Raw genomic sequence first — 21340 nt, forward strand, 5'->3', positions numbered from 1 at the left:
AAAATGGGTTCCCACCAAAATGGGTGAGAACCAATTTTCAGTCGCACACTTGAAAAACCTGTTGACTCATTTACCTTTAAAAACTCAACTCTCTCTCGTCTCCTCTACCTTTCAACTCCATTTTTTTTCCTGTTTATCGGAATTTCAATCCAAATGAAATCCAAAGCCACAATAACCATTGAATAGCTGAAAGATTTTTTAAGAACGACACTGATGCATCCATCCCCTAAAGCTTCGCCTCGAAGGCCCTGAAGGATCATCCTGGTTTGACATGGAGAAAGCCAACGACCATGATATATAGTTCTCACCCACAAAGGCAAGCAGAGGAATGTGGATGCAGGATTAAGGACTCGGCTCTCGACTTGCCTCTCAAACATGAAACTCAATTGGAAACTTTACTTCCATGTGTCCCCTTATAGCAGGACTCTCCAAACCTTGCAATACTTGGCTCATCCATTTGAACGCTCTAGAATTGTATGCGTCAGAGAAGGTCTTCTCTTGGTCCAGATTTGAAATTCTACTATGTAAAAAACAGAACATAACAGAGTATAGCACACATGGAATTTTGTGCGAAAGTTGCAAAATTTACTATAATTCTGTAGCATATTCGAATTGAGTTTTTTTTTCTTTAATATATTTTATTTATATTTTGTTATTTAATTTTTAATCATTTAATATGTATAGTGATTTTTATATTTATGTTAAATATTCAAATTTATTTAAATGATAATTTATTGATTTTTTTAATAATAATATTATTGTATAAGTTTTAAAAGTATTTTTTTATTTCATAATATTATGTTCTTTCATTAGGGATGATATGGTAATATAACTCAATTTTCTCACTTCCTTTCATCCAACTAAATATAAATTTTTCATTAAACTCATTTTTAATTTTAGCGTCAACCAAACACTCACGGCTAGAAATTTTCCATTCTTTTCATTTTAATGTTTTTTTTTATTCATTTTCATTCCAATCAATCCTTTGAAAACGGATCCTAAATTTCTGAGATAGACAAAGATCCCACACTAATGCTCACAAGGATGACGATGCCATCAATAACATCTAAACCTAAACTTGGAAACAATATCGTCATTTTTTTTTTAAACACTATATGGATCAATGACGTTACAAAGGTAGCCATATTCACGTCAACAACTGACAACTCTTTTTTAAACTAACAAGAACATGACGCTAAGTGTTTAAAAATTGGTTGGTCACAATATAATCAAATTAATAGAAAAATAGATGGAATTGCGTAGATTCCATCTCAAAAAGCCATGCATGTGGGCGTGGGTCATCCCTTTCGAATTTGAATGTCTGAAACTTGGGTGTTCATAAAATATGAAGAAAAGAAGCCAATGCAGATCACAAACTCCATTTTCTACGTAGACAGATATTTACACCTTGTGACTAGGACTGCACATGGGCTGGGCTGGGCTGGGCTGGGCTGGACCCTTGCCCGATGCCCAGCCCGAAAAATGAACGGGCTTGAAAATACAGCCCATTGCCCGGCCCTGCCCATGAAAAGCCTTAGTAAGTTCAGGTTGGACAAATGCGGGCTAGGCAGGTGATAAATCCTGATTTTATATTGATTTTCCATATCTTATTTGGGATTTTTATCAATTAAATTGGGCTTAATTGCATTTATTATGATTAAATTGGATTAATTGTGATTGGATGAAAATAGTGCTAAAAAGGGGCAAAAATATCATATTTTTATGATTTAGTTTAACTGATTGATCTTCTTGAAAAAAATATATCATATCACATTATCTTAGATTTTGTTATAGAAAATTTGGGAGATATTGCAAGGTTTGAATTTAGGGTTGCACCATTATCACTTCCTGGAGGGAGAAAAGGGCGGAACAGTGGCGGCAAAGCTTGATATTATACATCTTTATACACATATATATATATGACCGAGGAGGAGAGGACGCATTCCATCCACGGATTCCATTCACCACACGCCACCTCCAATCTTCCTTCACGCGCACGTTCCACGATCATCATCATCTTCGCAGTGGCGGCAGAGCTGAGAGAAGGGTAATATACACACCCATCCACGCCACACCCATTCTTCATTCATCACCTTCAAACCCACGGATTCCATTCACCGCACGCTACCTCCATTCACTATTTACCACAATCATTATCATCCAATCTCACCGTCCTCTATCTTCCACCAACATCATTTTCAATCATCGCCAACCATCATCATTCCCGACTTTCCTCAGCAACGCTGAAACAGGGGAGGCAGCAAGTAGCGACCTTCACTGTTTGAGTAACCGCCGGCAAGTTCTGTTCTGCTTCTGTCATTGTCTTCGGCCAGATCATCAACGCCAGCTTCTTCTTCTTCCATGGCCGAATTGCACAGTGAACTAACGATGGGAGAAATTCAAATCATGTCCAGCTAATTTCATCGAGCTTCTTGGAGATGGAGTATTGGGTCTGAGCGGAGTTTTTCTGTTTCAATTCTTTTAATTTAATTGAGTAATGGATTTTCTGAGTTAGAATTGATATTATTTAATTAAATTTTCTGAGATTATTAGTTATAATTCTTAGTTTAGAATTGAATTTTTGTGATTGAGATTGGATTTTGCAATTTGAGATTTATATTTATATCCAGTTTGGAGTTCTATATGGTTATGCTATTCTTTCATAGTTTGGATGAATGTTATAATTGTATGGTACTTATTGAATATCTCAAGTTGAGTATTCTTTGCATAGAGACCCGAATTGCATTAATCTAATCCTAATTGCACACTAATAGGTTTTCAAAGGTAATTTTAATTGGTAGTTGTAGCTAGAGTCTTAGGACATCTATTAATTGAAATTGCTTGACTTAATCAGTGATTAAGGTTTTGATTTTAAATTAGTGAACAAAATAACTCCCAAATCATTTTGAGCAAGGATAACCCAATTTCCATTTTCCAAGAAGCATTATCTCATATCTCCTTAAAATCCAAAATTTTCATTTGCTACTTTTCTTTTAATTAATTTTCTTTCAATTTCAATTTCAAATTATCTTTTCAATTTTTATATTAAAAAAATCCAAAAAAAAATATATTTAGAATTGGTTTCAATTTATTTTACAAAGTAGTTTTTAAATTTAAAAAAAAAACAAAAAAAACCCTTTTTAATAGCAATTTTGATTTTTAGTTAATTTAGGACCTAGTTAATTTTTGGTTCCAATAAGAGAACGACTTTGGTTTGCATCACTTGCTGCATTCTAAATTTAATTTAATTTGACCCAAAGCGACATTGAGGATCAGCAGGACGGGCTTCCATACCCAGCAAATCAATATACTATATTACTTAACTAGTTATTTATGTTCCTCTAGATAATCTAATATAACTTTATATTAAAATGGCAACTTGACCTTAATTTAGTTATTTCTAATTAATATATTATGAAACAACATTTTATAGTAGCTAAGAGGAGTAAATTATGACAAACAAAAATGTTGTTAGTATACTTTATTAAACTTAATTGCTTTTCTAGTTTCTAAAATTTCTCAACCAAATGTAAATTTTTTTTTTCCATAACTCCCAAATACTCATAAGAGCATGGATCAATTATATAAATTGCTAATGGTCATAATGTTTGTACTAAAAAAGAAAATGGTTATACAAATCATAGTAAATGATAACATGTTTACTCTCAAAATCATTTGAAAATAAATAAGTATAATGAATATTGAATATTGATACAACAATGTGTTTGATTCAGGAGATAAATATGAGACAAATAAAATATATATAAATAAAATTATATACATTTTTGCGGGCAGGGCCAAATGGGCAGGACAGCATACCATGCCCGATGCCCAGTCCTACCCGACAATTTGCCCAGCCTGAACATGCCCAATATATCTTTTGGACTATTTTTTTTAGGACGGGCTAGACATTTTCTTACGGGTTTGGACGGGCATAACGAGCCACTGGGTTCCATGAACACCCTTACTTGTGGCCTCAGCTCCTGGCTCACGTGGCTGGGTGTTGAGCTCAGACCCGAACCTACCTCTCTCACCCACCCCATTTGAAAATTAGACAGGAAAAACCTTTTCCGTCCCATTTCCTTTCCGTTCTCCCCACACGGCATGCATAGTCCGTACTGCCTCTGGTCCAACCTGCCTTGTGCCTTCCTGGAACCTTCGTTTCTTTTCTCTCCCCCTGCTTTCCTTTGCTTCCCTTCCCCCTTACCTTTCCTCTTCGTAATATCAAACTTCTTCCTAATCCCCTCTCGGCAATTCATCTCGATTGCCTCCCTCTCATGGGTCCTGATTCTCCAACTTCCCTCGCTCCCGGCTTCCGATTCCACCCCACCGACGAAGAACTCGTTCGTTACTACCTCCGACGCAAGGTCTCCGGCAAATCCTTTCGCTTCGACCCTATCGCCGTTGTTGACATCTATAAATCCGAACCCTGGGACCTCCCATGTTAGCCCTCTTCTCTTCTTTCTCATTTCGAGGCTCGATTATGTATCCTTATTTTTCTAATAGCTATTCATTTCTATATGACTCCTCGTTTTTCTATACTGGCTTTTGCCCTTCCGAAGGTGATCATTTCTGAGCCTCTTTTCATTTTTTCCATTTTCCCCCTTGTGGTGGCGTTATAGGTCAGTCGAAGCTGAAAAGCAGGGACTTGGAGTGGTACTTCTTCAGTGCGCTGGACAAGAAGTATGGAAATGGGTCGAAGACGAATCGGGCCACTGAGAAAGGATACTGGAAGACTACAGGCAAGGATCGCCCAGTTCGTCACAGCTGTCGTAACGTCGGAATGAAGAAGACCCTCGTTTATCATAGTGGGCGGGCGCCGCGCGGTACCCGTACCAATTGGGTCATGCACGAGTACAGATCGGCTGATGAAGAATTGGCAAAAGCCGGAATACCACAGGTGGCTTGTTATCTGTTTCGCCTATGTTTACATAGTTCATTTCTTCTTTGATACACACACACACACACACACACACACACATATTGAACTAAATTAGGTCCTGTAGCTTTAATCCCCAACCTTAAAATTACTATAAGTTAGCTTTTCTGGAATTCTGACCATTTAGTCTGTTAATTTTAGGGAATAACTCGTGGCATCAGAAATTCTTAAAGGAATGAAACATAATAATTCCGATCCAAATTATCATCTTACCCTACATTTATGTAAGGTTCATTATATACCGATGCTAAATAGTTTTCCTTCTGGGCGGTGAAGGATGCGTTCGTACTCTGTAGGATTTTCCAGAAGAGTGGTACTGGTCCAAAGAATGGGGAGCAGTATGGTGCCCCCTTTCTAGAGGAGGAATGGGAAGATGATGATGTTGCTGTGGCTTCACTCCCCGGAGATGAGGCCGCAGCTGATGAAATAATGGTTCGTGAAAATGCTTTTGTTGAAACGGATGATCTTGACCAGGTCTGTTCTCTATTTCAAGCATGTTGTTACTGTGTGGAAAAGTCCTTTGGTTGCCTGCTGGGAGAAGTTTCCCTGCCTATCAGTTGGAAATATAATTGTAAATACATTCATTTTTTGGCGTCTGATTTATGTCTACTACTGTTTTAGTTTTTATATACCCTTCCTACCAGTAAGAGATATCTTCATGTATCCGTCTCAACATCAATATGGCATATAACGCGTAATGATTTTAATTTTTCTGAGGTTACAGGACTATGTCAGTCTCTGTAAGCTTTTGACTCTGATGTTGTATTTCCTATATCTTATCATTGCTGCCGCAGTTTAGATAACTCGTCTTAAATCTTGTATTGCCTAAATTACTAAATCTATTTCGTTTATTGTATATATATGGAAAACTATTCTGTAACTTATATTATCTTACTGTAGCTGCTAAGTAAGTAATTAACTGGCTCATCTAACACTTTTTCTCATAAATATTAATGCATATTGAGATACATTGAGTGTGAATTATACTAACTCGACTATCTAGGGAGCAAGCCATTTGTTATATTTATATCCTTTTTATTTTTAATAGAATATCTGTCATTGCTTATGCTTCTTCAACGTGTCTCCTTCTTTAAAGTTAGCTTGCTCGCATGATAAATTTCTCTAATTTTGGAAATTGCTTTGTATTACCAGTACCTTGATACGGGTGTGGCATCCGAAGGTGCTGGCCATGCTTTAAACGTCCATCATGGGGAGTGCAGCAGTTATCCTGAGGGTTCCCAAGAATTGATTGAAGATCAAAAGCCCTTGGTAGGAACTGCTCAAACTTCTGAGGCTCGAGATGACTTTTTATTGAATAAGCCTGCGCAATATGCTTCAGTTAGCAGTCCAGTGATAGATGGCATCAAGGCTGAAGCAAGTCACGAAGGATATATCTTGAGTCACAATCGTACATTTGATGGGAGATGCTTGGATGCCACTGGGGGGTCTTTCCTGGAAACCGATGATCTGGTGAATCCTGCTGAGGCAAATCCTGCTGATACTGATGTACTAGAAGAGTATCTTGTGTACTTTAATGACGGTGATGATATTTCCCAGTATATCTCTTTCGATTCTCCTGAGTTGGCAGGGAGTGAAAACCCTGATGCTGACCAAAGATCACCTTTAACGCCACCGGTAAGGGCATTAGATTATTAGAGGCCTCTCTGATTTTCATGATAACATTATATTAAACCCTTATGCTTGTTTACAGAATGTGGGCAGAGAATCTAAGGATACTCTCATGGCAAGTAAAATTGATGCGGAAGCCCATTCCAGCGAAGAGGCTTCTTTGAAGCAGCATCTAGAGGCATCAAATTTGGTTTCAGGTGAGAAACTAGTTGGCCTAGAACTCCTAACGTCCAGTTATTTTTCTTGTGCATGCGCGCCTGTAAATCACAAAATAATGAGAACTTGTAAACTGATAGTTTATCCCCATTGTTTCAGTTTTATTACTTTTATATTTCTCTTTTGAACTTGTAGTAATATGGGGCAGGTATTCTGTACTTTGTTTGGCAGGAAATACACACCCATTTATGAAGCAGGCCAATCACTTGTTGGGCAGTACTGCTGCTTCCCCTGCATTTACTTCAGAGTTCCTGCCTAAAGAAATTGCGCTTCGTCTTCATTCCACGGGTGAATGTTCCAATTCAGCTGATGTAACTGCAGGTATGATCAGAATAACAGACTTCAGTGTAACAGGCAACAGGATGAACTGGATGCGGGGCAAAAATGGAGAGTTCAGTTTTGTAATCTCATCTTGCTTTTGGCCTGCTGTTAACTCTGTTGATTTAGTGCCCATTTCTGGTTTACTCTCTGGGAAGTCTGCATTTGTAGTATCACACGGCTGGATTTACTTAGTCTTCTTTTCAGTGCTGATTCTTTCACTGAGTTTCAAGATTGGAAGTTTCATGTATGCCAGTAAATGATAATCCGAAGGCTTGTCATGATACGAGGGACTGTACGCAGCCAAGCGAGCTCTGGTGCTTATGTGTGTTTTCCTGTTGGAGGACCAGGATTAGGAATGACGCAACCTGTAGATTTGTCTGCTTCAAATATAGGAAGAACAATTTGAGACACGAACGACAAAAAATCAGAATTCTTGCGAAAGATCGAATTCTTTGTATCTTCTAAAGTATTATTAGCTCTTTTCACCGGGAAAATCATTAGCTCTTGGTAAAATTAAAATTTAAAAAGTATAAAGGTAAGTACAGAAGATCTAATATTAACCTTGGAAGTACATGCAATAACTTTGTCTTATATATACTGTTACGCGGTGCTCCTATGATATCTATTTGTTCACTGTAATTCGTACAGCTTATATGCATTTTAAACTTCGCCAGACTTTATGCTGTAGATTTGATAAACTTGAACTGTATCTTTATCTTGTATATGCATTTCAAATTTGGCTCCTGCTCTTACAGACATCTAAGGTCTCTGTTGCAATCATGCATTCTCCCAAGAGTATTTAATTTGCTAGCTGTTATGATTCAGAAAACTTGTGTTTATGAAGTCTCGAGAGAGACTGATGTTGAGCTGTGTTAGATGTAAAATACTTGTGGGCATGAATTTGAAACAAGACCAGACCAGAGCCGACAAACATGAACAAGACAATCATTGTTACGACTTGCGAAGAGCTCCAGCCTCCCGAGGCCATGGGGATAGGTTTCAGATTAAGTTTCCATAATGTCGTCAAAATGAATTACAAAAGTCATACTCATTATTCATAAACCTATACTTTAAATAGCCCATCCGCCTTTATTCTGCATCACTTTGTGTGAACCTGTTCTCAATATCTGTAACGACCTTCAGGCCCTCCTTACTATTTAGTTACATCTCTCCTGGCAGCATGGTATCACCACCAGGCAGATCGCAGACAGCAATTCCCTGTTCCCACAAAAGAAAATGTTCAGACGACGCCATACAACAAGAGGCTTCATCTATATATGTTAGTGTTTAAATGCCATTTAATTTGGCATTTCTTCTTTAATCCTCACTATATTAGATAAAATATGGGTGCTTCATTCGAACACATAAAATAGACAGATATGTAAGCATTCTTGGAAGCTTGGTTGGTCCAAAACCATGGAAGGATAGCCACTCCATCTTGAAAACCATTTAAGCATATTTGTTAACTTCAAGCAGGATATATAGGATCTACTTTTAAACTGTTCACATGTTAATAATATTTGCACTACTAGAGATGTTGATACGGTGTCTTACCTCGCCCGTTAGGTGAGCCACACATCTCTTCTCAGCCAGCAACTCAGCTTCCGTCTGCAAAATTCAAGGTTCATTACACGGATAAGGCAAAAATGTACGAAGTGACGCATGAGCCACTATATTAATAATAGTTTGCCACGTTGAATGGTTCCTTCCACAGCCAAATTTTAAATAATTAGGGCACACCTGATCATTAAAAATTTGTTATTGTAACCAAATGGTTTGAAAAGATTTAATGCATTGAAGCTATTATGTGAACTGAGCTCCAAATTTCAATCTTTGAATGTTGAATGTCATCTTAATCCTGACATTAGCCCCAGATTACTATACACTGTTGATCAAGTAGACACTTAAAACTACAAAAAGGGAAATCAATTCCAAATCAAACCACATCGGATGAGCTACCGCTCATCTTTTTTCTTAAGATAACTAGATTATAAGCCTTATGTTTCAAACTAAGTCTGAAATAAATAAAATTAGATGTATACCTTAGCTATTCGCTGCCGAAGATAGTCATCAAATATGACATCCTTGACAAGCTCATAATCACCATCTCCCTAAAGGATGACAAGAACGCATAAGAAGCAATGTAATTCAAGCATCTGTCAGGGAAAATTACACCGTAGGACCCATATGTTACAATATTTTGGTTAACAGGCCTCGGAAATCATGATTATTTTCAAAGCCAAACTTACTAGACTTCCAACCAGATTTGATCTCAGGCTTAGACAAATGACTACTAGATTTTAGAAAAATAGTTTTGAACAACTTTGTAATGAATCCAGCAAAACTGATAATAAATTCAATAAAAACCCGGAAGTGACTTTTGTCCTTGAAACTAATTAGGATTTGTGAGGTCCTCTTATCTAGACATGTTAACATCTGAGTCCTTAGATGTAATTTTCCCAAGAAGTAATGTCACACAGAGACTCACTTTTGATCGGCATGGCATACTGAAAACAATATCTTCGGCTATACCATAAGGATTTCCGTTGGTATACACCTGGTTTTGCATTTGCACATTGTGAGATTAGAGTACAAGGGATGACACATAGAGTACAAGATTACGTGCAAATCATGGTTTGCATGCACTTTCAATGTTTCAGGAGGCACTACATATAACTCCCGGGGACAGCAGCCTCCGGTATACAAACTTTAACACAACACTTTATCACAGAAAGTGAAAATATTACATGTTAGTTGAAATTAATTTCTCAGAAACTGGGAATTTGAATTGCAGGCTACAATATCATGATTCATGAGGAAGAAACTGGAGAAGAGACACTAGATTACGTGGTCGTCATGTGACTTTTTTAAACGTTAGGTCTAACTGATACATAACATATTTTGTTGACAGCTTAGAAGTTGTGTTATGTTTCAAAATTTGTATACCAAAGTTCTGATTAGGCTACATTTGAAGAGGGTTATTCTTAGTTTGCTCAAAGTGTCAGTCATATGACTTCTGGTAAGAGCACTTACGAGACATGTTCATTTTGGAGTCAAGCACATTAAAAAAATTCATCCTGGCTGAAATTTTCAAGATGGTTGTTTGTAATGTTATTTGAATTCCATAAACAACCAGGAATTATAATAATGTATGCTTCACTTCTCAGTTATCCGTGTCAATTTTCTCCAGTGTCATTTAACTAAGAGTGACTTACGCCAGATGAAAACCAATCACCCTCAGGAGTAGGAATGGTTAAAGACCGTATGGCATCAACAACTGACACAGCAGTTGATGCAGCTGATGATCTTCCCCACTTTTGAATAAGCAAGCCACCTCTCTGCCAACCAAGAGACTTACTTGTCAGCTATTGCCAATAAGACCAAAAAGTAGTGTGGATTATGCATCATTTTCACATGTAGCTAAAAAATCAAGCGCATTACAAGTTTTACCTTTTGAACATTTTCAGTGAATTCATTCTCTAACCACTTATGGTCCTTAATCACTTCTTTAACAGGCAAAGAATCGATTCTGGCATTTAAGAAGTCGGGGACCTGTGTGTTATGTAACACCGTGTCATGAAAGAACATGAAGAAGATTCTATTCATGAGCAATAAAACTCAAGGCAATATAATTTTTGGTCCTTAGATTTTATTCCCAGAAAACACAGTTCCGGAGAGATTCCAAATTTCCAGTTGTCAATACACCTGGGAATCGAAACAGGCAAACATACATAGATTCGGAAGTATGCATGGACTGAATTGGATAGGGATAAAGATAGAAGGACCAAAAAGTACATCTCCTCAAGAAAGAATTCTTCAATGACCTGAGTAGTTGAGTGGTTGCCCCATATGGTCATATTTGAAACTTTATCGTAGAAGACACCAGCTTTCAAAGCAAGCTGTGCAAATAATTGAGCAAAGACAAAAAAACTAATAAGTATTTCTTTCACTGCAATATGAATCAAGTGGAGTTCATAAACTCTGTTTACCTGACATTTAGCTCTATTCTCATCTAAGCGAGTCAGAGCATGAAAATTCTTAGCAGGAATATTAGGAGCATTTTTTAAGCATATCAATGCACTGCATGAAAACACACAAACACATATACATCAGTATTAAAAGGCCTAACATGCCCCAAGTTTGAACACAAAACACAAAGAAAAATAAACTTTCACTCACTTCGTATTGCAAGGGTTGCCTACAACTATAACTTTGACATTGCGTGAGGCCACAGCATTCAGCGCCTTTCCCTATGGTCCAAATAAAAGATTTCAGGTCAGTACTGTTGACTATCGTCCAGCTGACAGTAGTTAGACAAGGACCTATGTCTGATACCACTTTACCTGTTCCGCAAAGATCTGTCCATTTATGTCTAATAAGTCAGCTCGCTCCATTCCAGGACCTCGAGGCTTTGCACCAATTAACAAGGCCCAATCTGCTTCTTGGAACACCTCATACGGATCAATCCCAATGCTCACCTCTCTCAGCAAAGGAAACAATGAGTCCTCCAGCTCCATCGCAACTCCTATATGTTGAATTAGGAAATAAAAATTAAAACACGTTAACATTATTTAATCATCAACCAACATCAAGAACAGCTTTATTTCAGTAGGCGGCATAGGTGAATAATGTTGTCCTCACGTAGAGGAAACTACTGCAGCAAGATTGATATTGACCTGCAAATTTAAGTTTGTTTCTGGAAAGTATCAAGAATTTTATTTTATTCTGTTGTTCAATGTAACCATGAAATAAACTACTCATAATGGCAAATTGAAACGTTTCCACTTGATCAAGCAATAATTGGAAGCATTTATTCTCCATTTTAACATTTAAAATGCCATCTTTCTCTCGGCTGCATATTCAGCCAGGTCCTAGGCAGAACACCATGACATACTCGTTCAGTTTATAGTTAAAGTCTGAAAGACATGCATTAACAGAAGGTGCCAGAGCACTAAATGTGTACAGTTGCAGAGCTTCTCATAACCAAAACCGAAAGTCAATTGTCTTCTTGTAATTAAACGTGGTCTTCTTACTAACTTCACAAGGGATATCTCTCATGAACAACAGATTACGTGGTTGACTACCTTGATTTAACCCCAAATTTTGAGACCACAGATTATTAGAAGCTGGGGGAGGATTTCAGGTAAGCTTTACCTGTCCTTTTGGCAAAAGATGGTGCACTTGTTTATTCTAACTGAAAGTAAATCCAATGTTATTATATTTTTAAGAGGCTAACCTTCAAGAGCTTGGAATGATCTTTCAGATCCCAATAATTTCAGAGCGATAGGTTGGTCAGGACCAAATACCTCACCAGATGCAAGCTGACATAATAAACCAAGTCAAATACCAAAGGAAACATGATAGATTGCGTGACTGAAATTATAAAGCAGGAAGTATCTAACTAATTTGGAGGGAAAAGCTACCCAAGTATATGAAAATGAAATAATAATTTGCAATATCACCCAGGACAGGAGTACTTAACACTTCAGACTCCTCAGTATGAATTACGTGGTCTGTAACAGTCCAAATTTAATTGGCTACAAGCTTCCCAGCAAAAATACAAGAATTTAGTGCATCCAGCATATCTTCAAGATAGATAAATCAAACTCAAAGGGATGCATATCAAACCATATTTTTAATGTTATAAGGCCATGTTACCAAGCTGAAGGGAGAGAGAATTGAAATCATGAAAATAGCAATGCACTTTTGTTCCCATGTCTATAATATTGTTGTTTAGGAAGGGCAAAAGGGTCATGTTCCATTCACTTCTCTTTCCCTTTTCCCTACCATACCCATCAAACTGTACAGCAAACATAGCCTAAGTTTCTGTCTCTTGATTGCCGAAAATGCTAAGTAGCTAAAGCCAGGACAAAAGAGGTTGATGTAGCAACGCTTTAATCAATTAGCGGAAAGGGAATATATCATATGGGCTATAGTTCATCCCTTCCCTATGATAGGAAACTCGCAATCTGAAGCCACTAGCAGGAAAGTGAAAAATAACAGAATATGGATAAGACAACATAAACTGAAATACTAATCTGCTTCAGTCACGTAATTGTAGATTTAGATCTGAGATACGTATACCTTGAAAAGAAGATGATTAGCAATCATCCCAGCAGCACCTGAGACTGCAATGTTCATTAGTTTCTTCCAGGATTTTGTCTCTGCTTCCTGTAAACACCCAGGCCAATTGATTAAAACTAACCCCCATAAACAGTGAAAGAACTCAAATGCTACACACGTATGCACACAAACTGATAAATAATCTTCCCAATATGATATCAGTTGTTGATATTGCAGTTTTTTCGTGACTGCACAATAATTTAAATATTTCAATAAGATAGCAGTATAAATGCATAATTCCATAGACAATATGATGGTTGAATCACTCATAATGTTCCTGATGTAGGCCTCAGATGATTTTGAGCAAGAAATTTAGATATCAGGAGATAGTATATACATATATTGATACTTGTTGAATTCGCTCATTAACTTGGCCATTACCAGTGAACTCCAATTAAATCAAAAGATTTAAGAGTCCGGACGATAAAGAACAGATGGTAGTCTTGCTACACTAAGCAGATCCACTTAGCATTGAGTTGATATCAAGCATATCCACTTAGCATTGAGTTCATGTCAAGTTAAAAATATGGAGATAATTTTAAAAAGAAGAACTACTATTAGCCTGCTTGTGCTATGAAATGTTTCCTCATTTCAATTTAACTAGTAAGATAAAAATCTGGTATAAACGAAAAGGCAAAAACTAATTGTCAAGATATATCTTAAGAATCTTATTGTTTTTACTGGAGTCACCAACACAAAAAATTAATGAGGACACGTATAAACAAAAGTCAAGCATCTGATTCTACACATACAAAAGAGAAAGTTACAAACATCTGAATACATCACACTTCCGAAAAGCAGAGAAGATGTATGGATAAGGACAAAGATGCTCCAACCCGTACCATGGGAATTATGCATCATTATGCACATAATGGGAAACAAAAGGAACGCCATCAAAACCTTAAAACAGGCAGTTATTGCTCCATAAGTCAAACAAACACCATAGTAAAACCCACAAACCAATCAGTACCAAGAAAGAGCATACTTACAGAATCATGGACTAGAAAAACACGAATACTGACACAAATACGACACACAATGCAATACAAATAGTCCATGCGACTTTGTCTTCAAACTGTTGCTTCATAGAGCATTTATAAAACCCAGATTGTGGGTTCAAGAACATTTATTGCAACATAGTTACATGGACAAAATCTAAGAAGCAACGCAAGAAACAACAAAATATGTAGTGTCTAAATGCAATCTGGAGTCAGAAAATTCTATCTTTTTCTTTAGTAAGCACCGGTGCTTATTGCTGAACGAAAGAAGGGTACTTACAGCCTTCAAATCATAGGTAAGGCAGAAAACACCATAGCAATCAGGCTTACTCTTGGGGTCTTGGGTTTGCACCGCTGGCGCTTGAACTTCACTGGGCAGAAAGAGAAGACAAAAAATTGAAAAAATACTCATATTCATTGAGTTGAATTTGTTAAATAAACAGAGGTGGGGGGAGAGATAAGGAGCTTACTTTGGAGCAATAGAGCAAGATATCCTGGCATTTTGGGTTCTATTAAGAGTTCGGAAAGTACAGTGGTATGGTTTGGTGAGACTGAGACGTTTCGATAGAATTGAGAGCTGGGAAGAAGAGCGAAGATGGGTTATGGTGTTAGAGGGTTTGAACTCTGCCACGGCCATGGCAGCAGAGAGAGAGGGGCACAGAATTTCAGATAAGAAAGAAAAGGTTTATCTATGCACCACCGATAAAGAAGCTCAAGAAGAGCTTCTCCTTACGGAAGAAAGTAAAGGACGCTTGTCTTGACAGAGAGTGCCTGTTTCAGGGTGCAGACGTTGGAGAAGTAAGCAGTGAGCAAAGGGAAAGGAAGGAGATGGAGGGGGGAGACAGGAACAGGATGGTTTGAAATATTGGTGTGAGGCTACGGAAATGACACGTCAAGAGTCAATGTACAGTAAACATAATCCACAAAACGTCGTTTCAAGGTTTGGATTTACATGCAATGACGGATTATGGAGTGAGCGGACTTATAAATCACAAATTGTTTGTTTTCTGAGTGGTCACCGGCCTGTGCGCGTCATGAATATATTCATATCGCAACATGGATTCAATTTGCTAGGCCTTCTTTTAGTTTCCTCAGAATCTCTCCATTATTTGGCAGATTCTCTTGGCCTTTCACGAAGATTCTTTTTATAAAAAAAAAAGGGAAAAAAGAATATTGTTTTAATATTGAGACAATAGTTAAGGAAGATATTTCAACCTGAGCTTGTGAAATTTATCTCTTTAATTTTTAAGAATATCAAATAGATTTTTGTTTAAATGTTAATATTATTTCTTAAGATTAAAATATCAAAAGTAAAAAGGGCGTAATCATTCAATCAAAATTATCGCAAGTAGCAAATTAAAAACTTTTGTTCATTTCCCACATATTTTCTTAAAATTATATCAAAACCTCCTACAAAACAATTTATATCTTACAGGAAAATATATCTAATGATCATGCTAATAAGTATATTTGACCAGACTCGATCATTCCTTGCAGTAATATTCAAGAAAATAAGTATATACTACCTCTGGTGCTTAATATAAAAAGTTAATTGACTAATTTGAGTAGATTAAGAAAACTAATTAAATTAGTTATTTGTAACAAATATATTTTGTCTTTCCTAAAATATCCTTATAATCAAGTATATTGGCAAGGATTTTCGTTATTACAAGGACTATCTTGGGAAAAAAATGAAAAATATGAGAGATAAAGTAGATTGGGGTCTTATATTTAGAATCAAAATAAAAATCAAATAACCTCTTATATTAAAGACTAGAAGTAATATTTAAACTTCTACGGCATCTTAAAACACAGCGAACGCATGAAAAAAAAATGCCGCTAATGTGCAAGGTCTTTTTTTCCGGGAAGAATTGTAATAAAATCTCAACAAAAGAACATAATTGCTATAGAATTCTAATACTCCTCCGGTCCTTAATATAAGACCCATTTGACTAATTTGATTAGATTAAGGAAGTTAGGTAAGTTAATTAATTATAAGAAATGTGATGCGTTTTTCCTAAAACACCATAATCATCTTCCTTAATAGCTCATCTTCCTCTTCTACTTGATTTTGGTTGAGGGAGTACCTATAGGGGTAATTTAGAGAAAACTGATAAATATGATAAATGAGTTTTATATTTAGGACCAAAACCAACTTAATAATTGAGCAACTTGTGATGACAAGTTTTAAAGTAGAAAATAACAACTTCTCATTTGTCGTTGAAACATTTTAATTTGGTGATTATTTTCTTTTCATGAGACTCTATTACAATTATCTCTTCTTCTTTTTTTTTTTAAGGGTGAGCTCACGCTTTCTTTGTTAAGAACTTATTGATAGTAACACAATTTAGGGGGTGTTTGGATGAAGCTAAACTATGGTTTGGAGAATAGTTTCTGGAGAATAGATTCTGGAGAGAATAGATTTTGAAAGAATAGATTTTCTGAAAAAGTGATTCTGATAAAGTGAGAGTGTTTGGATAGTTGTTGTCAGAAGTACTTTTCTATATGTAGAAATTACTAAAAAGGATATAAGTTTAAATGATAATTACATATAAGATATATTTCATAAGATATGTTTATTTGAAGTAATAAACTTGTTAATAATATATATTTTGGCAACATCATAAATAAGACATAAATAATATAAATAAAAAAATTAATACGTATATATATTAATAAAATAAGTAAATATGTTTTTTGTAAAATAATTTATTTTGCCAACAAAAAATATGATTATTTCTTACCAGGAGCTTGGTGAAGAGTGAAGGAGGAAGCAAATAATTGACGCCTGCTCTGTGTAATATTTCCTAGGCCCACCACCAATATTCAATAATTTGAAGCAGAAGCAGCTTCTGGTGGCTTTATCCGAAACCATAGTTTTGTCCCCAAAACCATGATTTGAGATTTTTATAGGGTGTTTGGCAAATTTTTTTCCAAACCATGGTTTGGGGAGATAGCCAAACACCCCATTAAATCTAAATAAGTAATCTCCCCCTTTATACCTATTTTATAGAAACCTAATAATAATTCTGCATAGATTAAAAAATTAATTAAAATTAGTTATTTTCATGAAAATATGAAAATTATTATTAACAAAAGTTATTGGATGTAGGAGTTTGGTTAGTTAAGTTTTAATATTCTTCTTTTTTTTAATAGAAGAACTACTTAACTAGTTTAAATGGACTTAAAAAGTCAAATTAATTAAAATAAATTAATTAATTAATGATGACAATATAAGATATTTACTCAAGAATACCCATGCATAATATTATAGTGTGTGTGTCAATTCACAAATTTACATATTTAGAGTTAAGTTCAACCCCTCAAATATATAGCTTCTATTTAAGGGTCGGAAGGAGTAATTAGTTAGGAATATTGTAAGTGAAAAAATTAATACTTTAAACAAAACATGTTATATTATATTATGAAAATATTGGAGGTGACATTGACATTGAAAGTATGTTTTTGAACAGTGGCATCCATCTGCATAATAATTGAAACGCTTTACAATATATCAGTGGCGACACACACACACACACACAGAGAGAAGCTAGCCCATTATTACATTTACATGGATCTATATTAATTCGAAGCCGTGGGCCTTGTCCTTTCAGTAAGCATCCAATGGATTGCTGGCGGTATGATTGCACTTGTGATCTGTGCCAGTAATTGATATATGAGGTAGAACGATGCAAACAACAAATAATATATGTGGGTCTTTTGTTTTAAAACAAATGATGAATGATTTGTTTAAGGCACTGGGGTGTTAAGATACAACGCTATTGAACATGTTCTTAAAGGTTACGAGTTCAATCCTCTGTAAATATTACGAGTGTGTGAGTTCCTTTGACTCGGTGAAGGATTAAAACAAAGGGGGGGGGGGTAAAGTGTAATAGCATCGGGTAGTAGTCAATTAACGTAATGTCCAATGCCACAACTAATTACTGTATTATGGTAGATATGATAATATTATATTAGTCAGGGATAAATTAGCAGGAATCTAATCACCCTGTTGTTACTCATTTTGTGATGAAACGACAAAAGAATCAACGGGAAAGCCAGCGGGGGAAAAAAAGAAAAAGAAGGATCACAATCCAAGCATATGCAGAATTAGATCGATCCCTTTGAATGTTGGCTCTCGCTCTCACATGCATAAATGAAATGACAGTGGGATGATGATATGCCCATGCACGGCTGTTTCTGATCTATACGTATATATTGTATGATAATATAAAGCCTCAAGTGTTTTAAATTAATAGGCCGATTCACATAGCCCCTCTCTACATCTGAAGGTTGTTGAACTGGTCACACCTCAGCCTCACCTCTCCCTTCTTCCCGGTCTTCACCCGGTGCGTCGAAAGCCTCTGCATGGCGGCGGCGAAGTCATGGAAGAACGCCGTCTGATTGTTGGCGTACACCTCCACTATGGGCCTCGTTCTCGGGTCGGCGCTCATCATGTAGTCCGTCGACAGCAGGCCCAGCCCGTTCAGAATATTCTGGTAATACGCGTTGTCGAACTTACTGGGCGACCTCACGTCGTTGAAGGCCGCTATGCCCGAGTCCGTGGTGTAGTTCTCGCACAGCTTCTTCAGTCCCGCCACCAGCTTCGGGTTCATGGTTGGGTCCGCGTCCGACGCGGCGCTGAAGTTGTAGATCCTGTGGCTGAACTCCTTGCAGTGCGTGAACCCTATGGTGTGAGCCCCCGTGAGAGCCACCATCTCCCTGATGCTGAATCCTTTTGCCGTGAACCGGAATATGATCTGGTCCATCGACATGCTCGTCTCGGGCAGGGTCTCGTTCGGCTTTGAGATGTTCGACACCAGGCTGTCCTTTCGCCCCAGCAATACGTCATAGTAAGGACCCCCCACCATCTTGACCAGGTCTCGGGCTGTCTGGGCCACGATGTCGGCGCAGGAGACCACGCCTGGGCACGTCAGCTCCAGGGAGTTCTTGATTTTGGTGATGACGTCGAAGGCGTCTCCGGAGAGGGATTGGTTGGGGACGGCGTCGCGCTCGCCCTTTGCGTAGCCGTTGGAGCTGATGAGGAGGGAGGCGTCACATCCATCGGTGAAGCAGTCGTGGAAGAAGAGGCGGAGGACGCCGGCGGCAGTGGCGGGGACAGCGCTCTGCTTGGTGAAGACGTTGTCCCTGACGATGGCTTGGAAGGCGGGGCATGTGCGGGAGTAGTAGTCGAGGCTGAGATGGTGGCCGCCGGCAGAAACCAGAGGAACGGAAAGGAAGAGGAAGAGAAAGAGGGGAAGAGCCATGGGGGGAGGAAGAGAGGGGTGAGAAGCGAGAGATCTCTCCTTTCTTCCTCGCGGGGATGGGGATGGGGGTGGGGCGGGAAGGAGGAGAGGGCCCTTTAGGAGGGAGAGGGAAGAGGAGGATGGTGACGTACGGACGGGTAAAAATGGGAAAGGCGAGCAGCGGAGGAGAGCACTTTGAGGATGTTTTTGTTCATTTTTAGCACTTTCAATGTCTATTTTTTGCATGCTTGACTCTTGTCCCTCCTTTGTTTTATTATTTGTGTTATAAACACACTAATTAAACTTCAATCAGTTCATTAAGTACACACATGGATATATGCAAAAAGGCATCCTGGTTTTATATGTTTAAATTATGTGACAAAATTGTAACCTAATGATATAGATAAGTGTATTCTAAAAAGAGCATGCAACATACATTATAATTAAGTTATTTATTTAGCTTTTTTAATCTTTTTAAATTAGTCATATGAATATTATATTAAGAAGGTGGCAGTATATATATCACGGCAGAAGCAAATTATTACCGGAATATATATAGAGCATGTGGTTAATTAAATGATTACAAACTTTAAGCAAGAATATATGTACGTACGTGTTGATGGAGAGAACCCACAGTATTAAATTATGAAGGAGGCTGCGATCATAGATTATGCTTAGTGAGCCATTCAGCATTCGCTCTCTCTATCTCTATAGACACGCACACACGCACGCGCACACATTTTTTGATAAGGATATATATATGTATATATGTATATGTATATACTTTGACCAGTTAGCTAGTCGACTATTTATTATTTTATACATGTGCTCATTCGCGTCCATCGTCATATAGCCGCAGTGAAGATGATGATTAATTGTTTATAAGGCTGACCCCAATAGCAATGATAACAGTATAATGTTAGTGCCCTGCATTATAAAAGTAGTAATTAATGGGAAGCATGTGTATGTATAATATGTGGTGTTTTGATATATATGGATCAATAATTGTGATTGACTTTATTAGATCGATGACAGGACACAGGCATGCATAAACAACTCTTTGACTGTATGAGAGCAAACCTAACCAATGAGCAGTGCACAACAATGCACGTATGCGGACGAGTTGCATTTGCAAACACATTCATATCATGTGAATCCCATCCCACATATATATAATGTCATGCGTATTCTGATTTTTTTTCTTAAAAAAAAGAATGATATATGGACAAATAATATTCATTGCAAAAGACCAACAGTGAATTATATTAGAATAATAGTTGTAGTAGTTGTTATATATGCATGCACGGTTAATTAGTGTATTAATATCTTGTATGTATAGTGAAGGATAATGATGAATGAAGTGTATGGGGCGGAAATAATTAATTATGGATAGAAGGCGGGGTGCTTGAGAACAGATATTGGTGTATGTGCAGAGAGGCGGACGTAATTTAATTAATTATAGAGAGAAGTGATGGAGGATGCGCATATATAACTATGGGGGAAGGAAAGGGCACAAGATGACTTACAGATAACGTTACACAAATATGCTCAGAGATAAAGGAAAGGAAGTGGAGGGAAGGACCGCGGCAGCATGTAGGAGGAGGCGTACATGACAAGCAAAGCCAAGTGACTCAGAGTGATGGATGGTGATGGATTATTTATATATACGCAACACCATATATGTGTGTGTGTGTGTGTGTGTCTGGGTAGGTGACTCACAAATACCCCTCGTTGCGTAATAGGTGGGGCGACGCGTGTGCCGCTCTCCCCCTCCCACCTCTCATCCCATTATTTATTCCATTTCCCAACCCCCCCCCCCAATTATGTTCCTTTTCCCTTGTTCATATTACCCCATTTTATATGCATAA

General features: G+C 37.4%; 3 protein-coding genes across 5 annotated transcripts; 1 reads left to right on the plus strand and 2 right to left on the minus strand.

Moving 5' to 3' along the window:
* Positions 1-1055: 1055 nt before the first annotated feature.
* On the minus strand, positions 1056-15074 carry LOC114739137 (malate dehydrogenase [NADP], chloroplastic). 3 transcript variants are annotated; one of them, XM_028927183.1, is made up of 14 exons: positions 14697-15073; positions 14507-14597; positions 13190-13276; positions 12342-12426; positions 11449-11630; positions 11285-11355; positions 11095-11185; positions 10930-11004; positions 10556-10657; positions 10321-10443; positions 9594-9662; positions 9148-9216; positions 8660-8713; positions 7902-8323 (listed from the first exon to the last, which is right to left on the minus strand). In XM_028927183.1, exons 1-14 carry the CDS (start codon positions 14861-14863, stop codon positions 8267-8269), a joined length of 1323 nt encoding a protein of 440 aa, XP_028783016.1. In that variant the 5' UTR covers positions 14864-15073; the 3' UTR covers positions 7902-8266. The 3 variants fall into 3 exon arrangements, with proteins under 3 accessions (XP_028783017.1, XP_028783016.1, XP_028783018.1); XM_028927185.1 differs by having other exon boundaries at positions 14507-14592; positions 14697-14858; XM_028927184.1 differs by lacking the exons at positions 7902-8323; positions 8660-8713 and adding an exon at positions 1056-1066 and having other exon boundaries at positions 9116-9216; positions 14697-15074.
* LOC114739136 (NAC domain-containing protein 78) lies at positions 4181-7861 on the plus strand. Its single transcript, XM_028927182.1, has 6 exons — positions 4181-4443; positions 4623-4900; positions 5216-5413; positions 6092-6574; positions 6651-6765; positions 6956-7861. Exons 1-6 carry the CDS (start codon positions 4278-4280, stop codon positions 7363-7365), a joined length of 1650 nt encoding a protein of 549 aa, XP_028783015.1. The 5' UTR covers positions 4181-4277; the 3' UTR covers positions 7366-7861.
* A 3432-nt stretch (positions 15075-18506) lies between the features above and the next one.
* On the minus strand, positions 18507-19493 carry LOC114739140 (peroxidase 65-like). The gene has a single exon (XM_028927189.1). It carries the CDS (start codon positions 19491-19493, stop codon positions 18507-18509), a length of 987 nt encoding a protein of 328 aa, XP_028783022.1.
* Positions 19494-21340: the final 1847 nt, after the last annotated feature.

This window comes from Neltuma alba, unplaced genomic scaffold, assembly GCF_004799145.2.
Source record: "Neltuma alba isolate B1F8T4 unplaced genomic scaffold, ASM479914v2 tig00013779_pilon, whole genome shotgun sequence".
Lineage (NCBI taxonomy): Eukaryota > Viridiplantae > Streptophyta > Magnoliopsida > Fabales > Fabaceae > Neltuma > Neltuma alba.

Coding starts and splice junctions, on each gene's coding strand:
- LOC114739136 (XM_028927182.1), top strand. CDS start 4,278: ATGGGTCCTGATTCTCCAACTTCCCTCGCTCCCGGCTTCCGATTCCAC. Junction 4,901..5,215: donor CAAAAGCCGGAATACCACAG/GTGGCTTGTTAT, acceptor TGGGCGGTGAAG/GATGCGTTCGTACTCTGTAG. Junction 5,414..6,091: donor AAACGGATGATCTTGACCAG/GTCTGTTCTCTA, acceptor TTGTATTACCAG/TACCTTGATACGGGTGTGGC.
- LOC114739137 (XM_028927183.1), bottom strand. CDS start 14,863: ATGGCCGTGGCAGAGTTCAAACCCTCTAACACCATAACCCATCTTCGC. Junction 12,427..13,189: donor CTAATCATCTTCTTTTCAAG/GTATACGTATCT, acceptor TTATTATGTCAG/CTTGCATCTGGTGAGGTATT. Junction 9,217..9,593: donor GTATGCCATGCCGATCAAAA/GTGAGTCTCTGT, acceptor GTCATCCTTTAG/GGAGATGGTGATTATGAGCT.
- LOC114739140 (XM_028927189.1), bottom strand. CDS start 19,493: ATGGCTCTTCCCCTCTTTCTCTTCCTCTTCCTTTCCGTTCCTCTGGTT.